Source organism: Canis lupus, chromosome X (assembly GCF_003254725.2).
Source record: "Canis lupus dingo isolate Sandy chromosome X, ASM325472v2, whole genome shotgun sequence".
Taxonomy (NCBI): Eukaryota; Metazoa; Chordata; class Mammalia; order Carnivora; family Canidae; genus Canis; species Canis lupus.
In genome coordinates, this window is record NC_064281.1 from 43,170,186 (window position 1) to 43,186,874 (window position 16,689).

General features: G+C 42.4%; 1 protein-coding gene across 1 annotated transcript in view; it reads right to left on the bottom strand.

Moving 5' to 3' along the window:
• DGKK (diacylglycerol kinase kappa) overlaps positions 1-16,689 on the bottom strand; it is a 188,082-nt gene that overhangs the window by 119,635 nt on the left and 51,758 nt on the right. The window contains exon 2 of the mRNA XM_049107057.1: positions 4,086-4,196. Within this exon, the coding sequence (XP_048963014.1) occupies positions 4,086-4,196 (111 nt within the window). The remainder of the gene's footprint in view (positions 1-4,085; positions 4,197-16,689) is intronic.

Here is a 16,689-nt window from a genome sequence, read left to right on the forward strand (position 1 = left end):
TCTTAAGACTTGTGTGGAATCAGAAAAGACCCCGAATAGCCAGGGGAATATTGAAACAGAAAACCATATCTGGGGGCATCACAATGCCAGATTTCAGGTTGTACTACAAAGCTGTGATCATCAAGACAGTGTGGTTCTGGGACAAAAACAGACACATAGATCAATGGAACAGAATCCAGAAGTGGACCCTCAACTTTATGGTCAACTAATATTCGACAAAGCAGGAAAGACTATCCACTGGAAATAAGACAGTCTCTTCAATAAATGGTGCTGGGAAAATTGGACAGCCATGTGCAGAAGAATGAAGCTAGACCACTCTCTTTCACCATACACAAAGATAAACTCAAAATGGATGAAAGATCTAAATGTGAGACAAGAGTCCATCAAAATCCTAGAGGAGAACACAGGCAACACCCTTTTTGAACTCAGCCACAGTAACTTCTTGCAAGATACATCCACGAAGGCAAAAGAAACAAAAGCAAAACTGAACTATTGGGACTTCATCAAGATAAGAAGCTTTTGTACAGCAAAGGATACAGTCAACAAAACTAAAAGACAACCTGCAGAATGGGAGAAGATATTTGCAAATGACCTATCAGATAAAGGACTATTATCCAAGATCTATAAAGAACTTATTCAACTCAACAGCAAAGAAACAAACAATCCAATCATGAAATGAGCAAAAGACATGAACAGAAATCTCACAGAGGAAGACATAGACATGGCCAACAAGCACATGAGAAAATGCTCTGCATCACTGGCCATCAGGGAAATACAAATCAAAACCACAATGAGATACCACCTCACACCAGTGAGAATGGGGAAAATTAACAAGGCAGGACACCACAAATGTTGGAGAGGATGCGGAGAAAAGGAAACCCTCTTGCACTGTTGGTGGGAATGTGAACTGGTACAGCCACTCTGGAAAACTGTGTGGAGGTTCCTCAAAGAGTTAAAAATAGATCTGCCCTACGACCCAGCAATTGCACTGCTGGGGAATTACCCCAAAGATACAGATGCAATGAAATGCCGGGACACCTGCACCCCGATGTTTATAGCAGCAATGTCCACAATAGCCAAACTGTGGAAGGAGCCTCGGTGTCCATCGAAAGATGAATGGATAAAGAAGATGTGTTTATGTATTATACAATGGAATATTACTCAGACATTAGGAATGACAAATCCCCACCATTTGCTTTGACGTGGATGGAACTGGAGGGTATTTTGCTGAGTGAAATAAGTCAATCGGAGAAGGACAAACATTATATGGGCTCATTCATTTGGGGAATATAAATAATAGTGAAAGGGAATAGAGGGGAGGGAGAAGAAATGGGTAGGAAATATCAGAAAGGGAGACAGAACATGGAAGACTCCTAACTCTGGGAAACGAACTAGGGGTGGTGGAAGGGGAGGAGGGCGGGAGGTGGGGGTGACTGGGTGGTGGGCACTGAAGGGGGCACGTGATGGGATGAGCACTGGGTGTTATTCTGCATGTTGGCAAATTGAACACCAATAAAAAATAAATTTATTATTTAAAAAAATCCTAGAGAAGAACAGAAGCAACACCCTTTTTGAACTTGGCCACAGTAACTTCTTGTAACATACATGTATGAATGAAAGGAAAACAAAAGGAAAAATGAACTATTGAGACTTCATCAAGATAAGAAGCTTTTGCACATCAAAAGAAACAGTCAACAAAACTAAAAGACAACCTACAGAATGGGAGAAAATATTTGCAAATAATGTATCAGATAAAGGACTAGTATCCCAGATCTATAAAGAACTTATTAAACTTAACAGCAAAGAAACGAACAATCCAATTATGAAATGGGCAAAAGACATGAACAGAAATCTCACAGTGGATGACATGGACATGGCCAGCAAGCACATAAGAAAATGCTCCGCATCCCTTTCCATCATGGAAATACAAATCAAAACCACAATGAGATACCACCTCACACCAGTGAGAATGGGGAAAATTAACAAGACAGGATGGGGAAAATTAACAAGACAGGAAACAACAAATGTTGGAGTCGATGTGGAGAAACGGGAACCCTCTTGCACTGTTGGTGGGAATGTGAACTGGTGCAGCCACTCTGGAAAACTGTGTGGAGGTTCCTCAAAGAGTTAAAAATAGATCTTCCCTATGACCCAGCAATTGCACTGCTGGGGATTTACCCCAAAGATACACATGCAGTGAAACGCCGGGACACCTGCACCCCAATGGTTATAGTAGCAATGTCCACAATAGCCAAACTGTGGAAGGAGCCTCGGTGTCCATCGAAAGATCAATGGATAAAGAAGATGTGGTCTATGTATACAATGCAATATTACTCAGCCATTAGAAACAACAAATACCCACCATTTGCCTCGACATGGATGGAACTGGAGGGTATTATGCTGAGTGAAATAAGTCAATCGGAGAAGGACAAACATTGTATGGGCTCATTCATTTGTGGAATATAAAAAATAGTGAAAGGGAATAAAGGGGAAAGGAGAAAAAATGAGTGGGAAATATCAGAAAGGGGACAGAACATGAGAGGTTGGTAACTCTGGGAAATGAACAAGGGTGGTGGAAAGGGAGGTGGGCAGGGGGTGCGGGTGACTGGGTGACAGGTACTGAGGGGGGCTCTTAATGGGATGAGCACTGGGTGTTATGCTATATGTTGGCAAATTGAACTCCAATTAAAAAAATATGTAAGAAAAATTTTTAGAAAATTAAAAGAAAAACATGTTCAGAAAAGCACTGTACTTGGTTTAATGTTCTGTAGTTGCAATCTTGACATTTTAAATAATTTTATCTTTGAACATGTTTTGAGGTGGTCTAGTGGGATAATAGTTCATGAACATGAGCAGAGGTGATATGTACAAACTGCATGTCCACCTTATGTTTTGTCACTGAACTTGTATTCATGACGCCCATGAGCATAGAATTTCAGTGGACCCATGATATGTGGGGGTTTAAGGAGACTCAAAGCAAGTACAAGATAAGATTGTTACACCTCTGATTGAATAAGTAAGGGAGTTGATAGCCCTGAGAGGCCACACTTTCTATAGGAACTAGAACTTGCTTCAAATATAGAAAAAGGCAATGTTCTAAGAAACATGATCAACCAAGGTACCCTATTGTCTTCTTTCTTACTTATGTTACTTCCCTATATTAACCAATAATTTATGGTGAAAATGATAACATTGAAGGAAAGGGAACGATAGGGCAGCCAATAGTTCCTTTTCCTTTCAGTCAGGGTGTTGATAGAATGTGTAAGTATCAAGATGTGAAATAAAAACAGTTGAGTTGGTGGTATGCTGGTGAAAACAAAATATATGCGTGTGCATGAGATACCAAATACAAATTATATAATTTGGTGGTTTTTCATGTGAGTTAAATGCTTTCATATTTGCTTTTAAAACTGGCATTGTAGGGTTCCTGGGTGACTCAGTGGTTGAGCATCTGCCTTTGGCTCAGGTAATGATCCCTGGGTTCTCGGATCAAGTCCCACATCAGGCTCCCTGCAGGGAGCCTGCTTCTCCCTCTGCCTATGTCTCTGTCTCTCTCTGTGTCTCTCATGAATAAATAAATAAAATCTTTTTAAAAACTGGCATTGTACAATATACAGAAGAATGGCAAAACTGCTAATAATTTAAAATTTTATTTTTTCTTAGAATGACATTAAACAACAAATAAAAGATGCCATGACAAAATCATTGTATTATATTTTAGTATCTTTAATGACATATTTCCCTTGCTTTTAAAATAAGGGGCCCTGCATTTTCATTTTGTACTGGGCATCACAAATTGTGTAGTTGATTCTGATATAGAAGCAAATTGAAGAATCTATAAAAGAGAGGAGAAAGAAGAAGGGGAAGGAAGAGAAAAATGTCCCCCATTTGGCCCAAAAGGACAAGTTTAAAGGAAAAATAGAAGATCTCTACTTCTACCTTGATGTTTGCTAACATTTCTTTACCTAATTGGCCTATTTCCTCACACAAACATTTCCTGGCATTCCCACCCACTAAACCAAATGACAAGATTATATAGATATACTATAGAATAAATATTCCATATATTCTATATATGTTTTTACCGCAGGATGGTGTGCAAAACAGAGCCTTTGTCCTCGAACCAGAAAATACCTAAGCTTCCATCTCTTGAAGGAATTACAGTTCTTCAGTAGAGGTCCTTCCTTCAGTATTTTCTGAAAGATAGAAGCATAATGTTGAGTAATTAGATGAATTTGCCAGATCATACCACTTGTTCTCTCAGTTAAGAATATCAGATATCTGGAAGACTTCATCTCTATCATATACCTGAGAAATGGCCTGAGGGCCAGACAAAAATACAAGGAAGTTAGTTCAGTCAGAAAAGAAATTGGTTACCCTTGGAAAACACATTCAAGATAATATAGGACCAAGAATCATGGAAAACACCTCTACTGCTGGTAGGGAATGGGGAGGAGGGACATGAACACAAAGATATAAGAATAACATTCCTAGAAGAGAATAATTCATAGGGGAAAAGACTATGTTAAGCAATGGCAGATTTTCGGGAAGGCTCCAGGTTGTAGCTATAGACCATTCCTATAGTTTTAGAGTGTTCCTTTTAGAATATTAAGTTGGATTACATCCCATTTCTGCTCACAAGACTCCAATAGCTTCCTAACATTTTAATAACCAAATCCAAAGTATTTACCATGACCCTCAAGAAATTCATGATCTGAAGAGAAAGAAAAAAAGGTACCAAAAAGGAACGACCTTCTAATTATTTTCTTTATGTATCTCATAGTCTGGTAACTGGACAAAGAGCCAGACTTAGTTTAAGTCACCAACAGAGCTCTACCATGAATTCCATCCATGATCTAAATAAGAATTCACCCCTGAGTGGTTGTGGAAGTGTTTTCGTTTCTTCTTCTTCTTTTTTTTGCTCACGTAGTGTCTTTCAGTTTTTAATTCGTTGATAATATTTAACAGACAATTTCGTTTTTTTCTTGTTTTGTTTTTATTTATTTTTTATTGGAGTTCAATTTGCCAACATATAGCATAACACCCAGTGCTCATCCTGCCAAGTGCCCCCCTCAGTGCCCATCACCCAGTCACCGCAACCTCCCGCCCACCTCACCTACCACTATCCCTAGTTCATTTCCGAGAGTTAGGTGTCTCTCATGTTTTGTCACCCTCACTGATATTTTCACTCATTTTCTCTCCTTCCCTTTATTCCCTTTCACTATTATTTATATTCCCCAAATGAATGAGACCATATAATGTTTATACTATTCTGATTGACTTATTTCACTCAGCATAATACCCTCCAGGTCCATCCACGTCGAAGCAAATGGTGAGTATTTGTCGTTTCTAATGGCTGAGTAATATTCCATTGTATACATAGACCACATCTTCTTTATCCATTCATCTACCAATGGACACCGAGGCTCCTTCCACAGTTTGGCTATTGTGGACATTGCTGCTATAACCATTGGGGTGCAGGTGTCCCGGCGTTTCACTGCATGTGTATCTTTGGGGTAAATCCCCAGCAGTGCAATTGCTGGGTCATAGGGAAGATCTATTTTTCACTCTTTGAGGAACCTCCACATAGTTTTCCAGCATGCCTGTACCAGTTCATATTCCCACCAACAGTGCAAGAGGGTTCCCGTTTCTCCACATCGTTTCCAACATTTGTTGTTTCCTGTCTTGTTAATTTGCCCCATTCTCACTGGTGTGAGGTGGTATCTCATTGTGGTTTTGATTTGTAATTCCCTGATGGCAAGTGATGCGGAGCATTTTCTTATGTGCTTGTGGGCCATGTCTATGTCTTCCTCTGTGAGATTTCTGTTCATGTCTTTTGCCCATTTCATGATTGGATTCTTTGTTTCTTTGCTGTTGAGTTGAATAAGTTCTTTATAGATCTTGGATAATAGTCCTTTATCTGATAGGTCATTTGCAAATATCTTCTCCCATTCTGTAGGTTGTCTTTTAGTTTTGTTGACTGTTTCTTTGGCTGTGCAGAAGCTTCTTACCTTGATTAAGTCCCAAAAATTCATTTTTGCTTTTGTTTCTCTTGCCTTCATAGATGTATCTTGCAAGAAGTTACTGTGGCCAAGTACAAAAAGGGTGTGGCCTGTGTTCTCCTCTAGGATTTTGATGGACTCTTGTCTCACATTTAGATCTTTCATCCATTTTGAGTTTATCTTTGTGTATGGTGCCAGAGAATGGTCTAGCTTCATTCTTCTGCACATGGCTGTCCAATTTTCTCAGCACCATTTATTGAAAAGATTGTCTTTTTTTTCCAGTGGATAGTCTTTCCTGCTTTGTCGAATATTAGTTGACCATAAAGTTGAGGGTCCACTTCTGGATTCTCTATTCTGTTCCATTGATCTATGTGTCTGTTTTTGTCCCAGAACCACACTGTCTTGATGATCACAGCTTTGTAGTACAACCTGAAATCTGGCATTGTGATGCCCCCAGATATGGTTTTCTGTTTCAATATTCCCCTGGCTATTCGGGGTCTTTTCTGATTCCACACAAGTCTTAAGATGATTTGTTCCAACTCTCTGAAGAAAGTCCTTGGTATTTTGATAGGAATTGCCTTAAATGGGTAAATTGCCCTGGGTAGCATTGACATTATCACAATATTAATTCTTCCAATCCATGAGCATGGAATATTTTTCCATCTCTTTGTGTCTTCTTCAATTTCTTTCAGAAGTGTTCTGTAGTTTTTAGGGTATACATCCTTTACCTCTTTGGTGAGGTTTATTCCTAGGTATCTTATGCTTTTGGGTGCAATTGTAAATGGGATTGACTCCTTAATTTCTTTCTTCAGTCTCATTGTTAGTGTATAGAACTGCCACTGACTTCTGGGCATTGGTTTTGTATCCTGCCACACTGCCGAATTGCTGTATGAGTTCTAGCAATCTTGGGGTGGAGTCTTTTGGGTTTTCTATGTACAGTATCATGTCATCTGCAGAGAGGGAGAGTTTGACTTCTTCTTTGCCAATCTGAATGCCTTTTATTTCTTTTTGTTGCCTGATTTCTGAGGCTAGGACTTCTAATACTATGTTGAATAGCAGTGGTGAGAGTGGACATCCCTGTCTTGTCCTGATCTTAGGGTAAAGGCTCCCAGTGTTTCCCCATTGAGAATGATATTGGCTGTGAGCTTTTCGTAGATGGCTTTTAGGATGCTGAGGAATGTTCCCTCTATGCCTACACTCTGAAGAGTTTTGATCAGGAATGGATGCTGTACTTGGTCAAATGCTTTCTTTTTATCTATTGAGAGGATCATATGATTCTTGTTTTTTCTCTTGCTGCCATGATCAATCACATTGATTGCTTTATGAGTGTTGAACCAGCCTTGCATCCTGGGGAAAATCCCACTTGGTCATGGTGGATAATCTTCTTAATGTATTGTTGGATCCTATTGGCTAGTATCTTGTTGAGAATTTTTGCATCCATGTTCATCAGGGTTATTGGTCTATAATTCTCCTTTTTGGTGGGGTTTTTGTCTGGTTTTGGAATTAAGGTGATGCTGGCCTCATAGAACGAATTTGGAAGTACTCCATCTTTTCTATCTTTCCAAACAGCTTTAGTAGAATAGGTATGGTTTCTTCTTTAAACGTTTGATAGAATTCCCCTGGGATGCCATCTGGCCCTGGACTTTTGTGTCTTGGGAGGTTTTTGATGACTGCTTCAATTTCCTCCCTGTTATCGGCCTGTTCTCAGCTATGTTTTGTTCAAATACACTTTCTGGTCCTCTGTCCCTTTCAGTGCCCTCAGGACCCCGAATTAAACGCAGATTTTTCCTTCTGAGGCTGTAATTTATTTCCCTTAACCTATCCTCATGATCTTTTATTTGTTTGTCTCTTTTTTCCTCAGCTTCCTTCCTTGCCACCAACTTGTCTTCTATGTCACTCACTCGTTCTTCTACCTCATTAACCCTTGTCATTAGGACCTCCAGTTTGGATTGCATCTCATTTAATTGATTTTTAATTCCAGCCTGATTATATCTAAATTCTGCAGTCATTAAGTCTCTTGAATCCTTTATGCTTTTTTCTAGAGCCACCAGTAGCTTTATAATTGTGCTTCTGAATTGGCTTTCTGACATTGAATTGCTATCCAAATTTTGTAACTCTGTGGGAGACAGGACTGTTTCTGATTCTTTCTTTTGAGGTGAGTTTTTCCTTCTAGTCATTTTGCTCAGCTCAGAGTGGCTGAAAACAAGTTGTGCTGGAAAAAGGAGAAAAAGAGAATAAAAAGGAAAATAAAAGGTAGGGAACAAACAGAAAACAAAAAACAAGGGGGTATCCTCTGATCCTATATACTATAAATACCTCGACTTCCCCTGGAACTTTCCAGTGCTGCTTGGTCAAGAACTTGCTCTTTTGCTGTCCTTCCAGCTGGTCTTCTGGGGGAGGAGCCTGCTGTGCGGATTCTCAGGTGTGTGCACCTGGGAGAGCTGCCCAGCCCCCTGCCAGGTGCACGGCTCAGTGGTAGCTGTTTATCCTGTGAGGCCCCTCCTCAGTCCAAGGCACAAGGTGACAGCAGGAGGAACAAAAACAGTGGCCGCGGCCAGCTCTCCAGCCCTGGAGTCAGCTCCCACAGTAACTACCACAGCTCCCAGTCCACAAGGGCCTAGATGCTCCGGGGTGGGGTGCGCCTATCTGTATACCTCAGGGCCGCCTGGTGGCAGTAGCGTCCTCGCTGCCCTGTGTCCTCCCGGCCTCCGTCTGTCCCGGGGGGAGCGCCAAATCCTGGGCTGTGCCTGCGCCACTGGAATCGGGCACCCCCCTCCGCCCGGAGCTGCTGCCTGAGACGACACCTGAGATGCTCCCAGATCGCGCAGGCCCCTCCGCCCAGAGCCGTGAGCTGCTCCCTGGCCGCGCAGCCCCCTCCGTGCAGAGCTGCTGTCCCAGCAGACTCTTGGGCTCCTCCCGGGGCCCTGCTAGGTGCGGGCTCCAGCCCTTTCCAGTGCCCACAGTGTGGCGCACTGTGCCCCGGGGTACAGGTCCTCTTGTTAGTGCCCCTGGGAGCCTGAGGGCATCCCTGCCCCTCCTGGGGTCCTGCCCGAGCTCCCTGAGATTGCCTTACCGTCCTGGAAGGTTGGTAAAGCTCCTGCTTCTCTGGGCCTGAGCTCTCCTGTCCTGGGGGCACTCGCCGCGTGACCTTAGCCCGGCTCCTCACGGGTGCCCCTCCCCCTTGGATGCTTTTTTATTTCTTTATCTTTTTTCCATCTTCCTACCTTGATAGAACTCTTGATAGAACTCTTCCCACTATAGCATTCCAGGTGTTCTCTCTTGAAATCTCAGGCCGAATTCGTAGGTTTTCAGGATGATTTGAAAGTTATCTAGGTAAGTTGGTGGGGACGGGTGACTTGGGGAATCCTACCCTTCCACCATCTTGCCCCGCCTCTAACAGACAATTTCATAGAAAAATTCAAGTTTCCTGTTTCTTACAAAAACAAACAGAAAATATGGTAATAGTGTGGACCTATATTCTCACATGGCAACAATCTGCTGAAACAGAGCAGCAGCCACTCCCTTCAGATTGGGGTGTCTAACTCCAGAAGGCATTTGAGTTTGGGACCATGATCTAAGCAATCCTTTGCTACTTCCATTCTCTTCTTCCAAATACACACACATCTATTACACTCTCTGTTCAATTCTCTAAACAATAGGATAGTACTAACAGAGCCTCTGTGTGTCAATTATAAAGTCAGTTCATGAGCAAAGTTTATCTGAGTCCTCTTGATAACTTACAGGAGTTTCAAGGCTATTGTAATATCCTTGAGATGCTTACAAAAGAGTGGTACAGAAGAGTCAAGGCAAAGTGAGGAATAAGATCTTGTGGGAAGGGGAAGGCTGGCAGGGAGAATAAGAAATTATATTTAAATTATTGAAACTGAGTCACTGATGAGAAAATAACTCTTCTAAACATTGCAATTATGTCATTCTTTCCTTTCTCTGGTCTGGTGGCCTATGGCCTATACACTCTCAATGGTGGTATTTATTTTCTCTATCCTAACCTTCTCACCTCTATGCCATATACTCTTTCATACTAAGTCTTCATGATACCTAAGCAGTCATATTATCCATTTCTGCTAAAGACTTAAGTTCAGGAGGAGCAAGATGGCGGAAGAGTAGGGTCTCCAAATCACCTGTCTCCACCAAATTACCTAGAAAACCTTCCAATCATCCTGAAAATCTATGAATTCGGCCTGAGAATTAAAGAGAGAACACCTGGAATGCAACAGTGAGAAGAGTTCGCGCTTCTATCAAGGTAGGAAGACGGGGAAAAAGAAGTAAAGAAACAAAGGCCTCCAAGGGGGAGGGGCCCCGCGAGGAGCCGGGCTGAGGCCGGGGCGAGTGTCCCCAGGACAGGAGAGCCCCGTCCCGGAGACCCAGGAGCTGCACCGACCTTCCCGGGCGGAAAGGGTCTCGCAGGGAGGTGGAGCAGGACCCAGGAGGGCGAGGATGCCCTCGGGTTCCCTGGGACACTAACAGAGGAACTGCGCCCCGGGAGAGTGCGCCGAGCTCCCTAAGGGCTGCAGCGCGCACGGCAGGACCCGGCGGGACCCGGAGCACCTCGGAGGGGCTCCGGCGGCGGCTCCACGGAGGGGGCTGCGCGCCCCGGGAGCAGCTCGGAGGGGCTCAGGCAGAGGAAGAGGCTCCGTGCGGAGGGGGTTGCGCGGTTCCAGGAGCAGCTCGGGAGGGCTCGGGTGGCGGCTCCGCGGAGGGGGCTGCGCGGCCCGGGAGCGCGAATCCAACAGCGCAGGCCCCGGAGCACAGGGCGCCGGGACACAGCCCAGGATCCGGCCTCCCCCGGGACAGGCAGAGGCCGGGAGGGCCCAGGACAGCAAGGACGCTCCTGCCCCAGCTGAGCAGATCAGCGGCCCCGCCCGGAGCCTCCAGGCCCTGCAGACGGAGTTCCTGCCGGAGCTGAATCCAGGTTTCCAGAGCTGCCCCGCCACTGGGGCTGTTCCTCCTGCGGCCTCACGGGGTAAACAACCCCCACTGAGCCCTGCACCAGGCAGGGGCACAGCAGCTCCCCCAACTGCTAACACCTGAAAATCAGCACAACAGGCACCTACCCCAGAACACCAGCTAGACTGACAACTTCCAGGAGAAGCCAAGGGACTTAAAGAACACAGAATCAGAAGATACTCCCCCGTGGTTCCTTTTTTTTGTTTGTTTTTTGTTTTTTGTTTTGTTTTGTTTTGTTTTGCTTTTTGATTTGTTTCCTTCCCCCACCCCCTTTTTTTTTCTCCTTTCTTTTTCTTTCTCTTTTTCTTTTTTTTCCGTTTTTTTTCTTCCCTTTTTTTTCTCTTTCTCTTTTCTTTCCTTCTTTTTCTCCTCTCTTTTTCTCTTTTTCCCAATACAACTTGCTTTTGGCCACTCTGCACTGAGCAAAATGACTAGAAGGAAAACCTCACCTCAAAAGAAAGAATCAGAAACAGTCCTCTCTCCCACAGAGTTACAAAATCTGGATTACAATTCAATGTCAGAAAGCCAATTCAGAAGCACTATTATACAGCTACTGGTGGCTCTAGAAAAAAGCATAAAGGACTCAAGAGACTTCATGACTGCAGAATTTAGAGCTAATCAGGCAGAAATTAAAAATCAATTGAATGAGATGCAATCCAAACTAGAAGTCCTAACGAAGAGGGTTAACGAGGTGGAAGAACGAGTGAGTGACATAGAAGACAAGTTGATAGCAAAGAGGGAAACTGAGGAAAAAAGAGACAGACAATTAAAAGACCATGAAGATAGATTAAGGGAAATAAACGACAGCCTGAGAAAGAAAAACCTACGTTTAATTGAGGTTCCCGAGGGCGCCGAAAGGGACAGAGGGCCAGAATATGTATTTGAACAAATTCTAGCTGAAAACTTTCCTAATCTGGGAAGGGAAACAGGCATTCAGATCCAGGAAATAGAGAGATCCCCCCCTAAAATCAATAAAAACCGTTCAACACCTCGACATTTAATAGTGAAGCTTGCAAATTCCAAAGATAAAGAGAAGATCCTTAAAGCAGCAAGAGACAAGAAATCCCTGACTTTTATGGGGAGGAGTATTAGGGTAACAGCAGACCTCTCCACAGAGACCTGGCAGGCCAGAAAGGGCTGGCAGGAGATATTCAGGGTCCTAAATGAGAAGAACATGCAACCAAGAATACTTTATCCAGCAAGGCTCTCATTCAAATGGAAGGAGAGATAAAGAGCTTCCAAGACAGGCAGCAACTAAAAGAATATGTGACCTCCAAACCAGCTCTGCAAGAAATTTTAAGGGGGACTCTTAAAATTCCCCTTTAAGAAGAAGTTCAGTGGAACAGTCCACAAAAACAAGGACTGAATAGATATCATGATGACACTAAACTCATATCTCTCAATAGTAACTCTGAATGTGAATGGGCTTAATGACCCCATCAAAAGGCGCAGGGTTTCAGACTGGATAAAAAAGCAGGACCCATCTATTTGCTGTCTACAAGAGACTCATTTTAGACAGAAGGACACCTACAGCCTGAAAATAAAAGGTTGGAGAACCATTTACCATTCGAATGGTCCTCAAAAGAAAGCAGGGGTAGCCATCCTTATATCAGATAAACTAAAATTTACCCCAAAGACTGTAGTGAGAGATGAAGAGGGACACTATATCATACTTAAAGGATCTATTCAACAAGAGGACTTAACAATCCTCAATATATATACCCCGAATGTGGGAGCTGCCAAATATATCAATCAATTATTAACCAAAGTGAAGAAATACTTAGATAATAATACACTTATACTTGGTGACTTCAATCTAGCTCTTTCTATACTCGATAGGTCTTCTAAGCACAATATCTCCAAAGAAACGAGAGCTTTAAATGATACACTGGACCAGATGGATTTCACAGATATCTACAGAACTTTACATCCAAACTCAACTGAATATACATTCTTCTCAAGTGCACATGGAACTTTCTCCAGAATAGACCACATATTGGGTCACAAATCGGGTCTGAACCGATACCAAAAGATTGGGATTGTCCCCTGCATATTCTCAGACCATAATGCCTTGAAATTAGAACTAAATCACAACAAGAAGTTTGGAAGGACCTCAAACACGTGGAGGTTAAGGACCATCCTGCTAAAAGATAAAAGGGTCAACCAGGAAATTAAGGAAGAATTAAAAAGATTCATGGAAACTAATGAGAATGAAGATACAACCGTTCAAAATCTTTGGGATGCAGCAAAAGCAGTCCTAAGGGGGAAATAGATCGCAATACAAGCATCCATTCAAAAACTGGAAAGAACTCAAATACAAAAGCTAACCTTACACATAAAGGAGCTAGAGAAAAAACAGCAAATAGATCCTACACCCAAGAGAAGAAGGGAGTTAATAAAGATTCGAGCAGAACTCAACGAAATCGAGACCAGAAGAACTGTGGAACAGATCAACAGAACCAGGAGTTGGTTCTTTGAAAGAATTAATAAGATAGATAAACCATTAGCCAGCCTTATTAAAAAGAAGAGAGAGAAGACTCAAATTAATAAAATCATGAATGAGAAAGGAGAGATCACTACCAACACCAAGGAAATACAAACGATTTTAAAAACATATTATGAACAGCTATACGCCAATAAATTATGCAATCTAGAAGAAATGGACGCATTCCTGGAAAGCCACAAACTACCAAAACTGGAACAGGAAGAAATAGAAAACCTGAACAGGCCAATAACCAGGGAGGAAATTGAAGCAGTCATCAAAAACCTCCCAAGACACAAGAGTCCAGGGCCAGATGGCTTCCCAGGGGAATTTTATCAAACGTTTAAAGAAGAAACCATACCTATTCTCCTAAAGCTGTTTGGAAAGATAGAAAGAGATGGAGTACTTCCAAATTCGTTCTATGAAGCCAGCATCACCTTAATTCCAAAACCAGACAAAGCCCCCACCAAAAAGGAGAATTACAGACCAATATCCCTGATGAACATGGATGCAAAAATTCTCAACAAGATACTGGCCAATAGGATCCAACAATACATTAAGAAAATTATTCACCATGACCAAGTAGGATTTATCCCTGGGACACAAGGCTGGTTCAACACCCGTAAAACAATCAATGTGATTCATCATATCAGCAAGAGAAAAACCAAGAACCATATGATCCTCTCATTAGATGCAGAGAAAGCATTTGACAAAAAAAAAGCATCCATTTCTGATCAAAACTCTTCAGAGTGTAGGGATAGAGGGAACATTCCTCGACATCTTAAAAGCCATCTATGAAAAGCCCACAGCAAATATCATTCTCAATGGGGAAGCACTGGGAGCCTTTCCCCTAAGATCAGGAACAAGACAGGGATGTCCACTCTCACCACTGCTATTCAACATAGTACTGGAAGTCCTAGCCTCAGTAATCAGACAACAAAAAGACATTAAAGGCATTCAAATTGGCAAAGAAGAAGTCAAACTCTCCCTCTTCGCCGATGACATGATACTCTACATAGAAAACCCAAAAGTCTCCACCCCAAGATTGCTAGAACTCATACAGCAATTCGGCAGTGTGGCAGGATACAAAATCAATGCCCAGAAATCAGTGGCATTTCTTTTTTTTAATTTTTTTAAAATTTATTTATTTATGATAGTCATCAGAGAGCGAGAGAGAGAGGCAGAGACACAGGCAGAGGGAGAAGCAGGCTCCATGCACGGGGAGCCCGATGTGGGACTCGATCCCGGGTCTCCAGGATCGCGCCCTGGGCCAAAGGCAGGCGCCAAACCGCTGCGCCACCCAGGGATCCCCTCAGTGGCATTTCTATACACTAACAATGAGACTGAAGAAAGAGAAATTAAGGAGTCAATCCCATTTACAATTGCACCCAAAGGCATAAGGTACCTAGGAATAAACCTAACCAAAGATGAAAAGGATCTATACCCTCAAAACTATAGAACACTTCTGAAAGAAATTGAGGAAGACACAAAGAGATGGAAAAATATTCCATGCTCATGGAAGGCAGAATTAATATTGTGAAAATGTCAATGTTACCCAGGGCAATATACATGTTTAATGCAATCCCTATCAAAATACCATGGACTTTCTTCAGAGAGTTAGAACAAATTATTTTAAGATTTGTGTGGAATCAGAAAAGACCCCGAATAGCCAGGGGAATTTTAAAAAAGAAAACCATATCTGGGGGCATCACAATGCCAGATTTCAGGTTGTACTACAAAGCTGTGGTCATCAAGACAGTGTGGTACTGGCACAAAAACAGACACATAGATCAGTGGAACAGAATAGAGAACCCAGAAGTGGACCCTGAACTTTATGGTCAACTAATATTCGATAAAGGAGGAAAGACTATCCATTGGAAGAAAGACCGTCTCTTCAATAAATGGTGCTGGGAAAATTGGACATCCACATGCAGAAGAATGAAACTAGACCACTCTCTTTCACCATACACAAAGATAAACTCAAAATGGATGAAAGATCTAAATGTGAGACAAGATTCCATCAAAATCCTAGAGAAGAACACAGGCAACACCCTTTTTGAACTCGGCCACAGTAACTTCTTGCAAGATATATCCACGAAGGCAAAAGAAACAAAAGCAAAAATGAACTATTGGGAGTTCATCAAGATAAGAAGCTTTTGCACAGCAAAGGATACAGTCAACAAAACTACAAGACAACCTACAGAATGGGAGAAGATATTTGCAAATGACATATCAGATAAAGGGCTAGTTTCCAAGATCTATAAAGAACTTATTAAACTCAACACCAAAGAAACAAACAATCCAATCATGAAATGAGCAAAAGACATGAACAGAAATCTCACAGAGGAAGACATAGACATGGGCAACAAGCACATGAGAAAATGCTCTGCATCACTGGCCATCAGGGAAATACAAATCAAAACCACAATGAGATACCACCTCACACCGGTGAGAATGGGGCAAATTAACAAGGCAGGAAACAATAAATGTTGGAGAGGATGCAGAGAAAAGGGAACCCTCTTACACTGTTGGTGGGAATGTGAACTGGTGCAGCCACTCTGGAAAACTGTGTGGAGGTTCTTCAAAGAGTTTAAAATATACCTGCCCTACGACCCAGCAATTGCACTGTTGGGGATTTACCCCAAAGATACAAATGCAGTGAAACGCCGGGACACCTGCACCCTGATGTTTATAGCAGCAATGGACACGATAGCCAAACTGTGGAAGGAGCCTCGGTGTCCAACGAAAGATGAATGGATAAAGAAGATGTGGTTTATGTATACAATGGAATATTACTCAGCTATTAGAAATGACAAATACCCACCATTTGCTTCAACGTGGATGGAACTGGAGGGTATTATGCTGAGTGAAGTAAGTCAGTCGGAGAAGGACAAACATTATATGTTCTCATTCATTTGGGGAATATAAATAATAGTGAAAGGGAATATAAGGGAAGGGAGAAGAAATGTGTGGGAAATATCAGAAAGGGAGACAGAAGGTAAAGACTGCTAACTCTGGGAAACGAACTAGGGGTGGTAGAAGGGGAGGAGGGTGGGGGGTGGGAGTGAATGGGTGACGGGCACTGGGGGTTATTCTGTATGTTAGTAAATTGAACACCAATAAAAAATAAATTAAAAAAAAAAGACTTAAGTTCAAAATTTTAACTGCTCCAACTACTGAAGCCACAGGGATTGTTTCTGTCCTTTTCCCAAGTTATTCTACTCTGTCTATTATTAAATG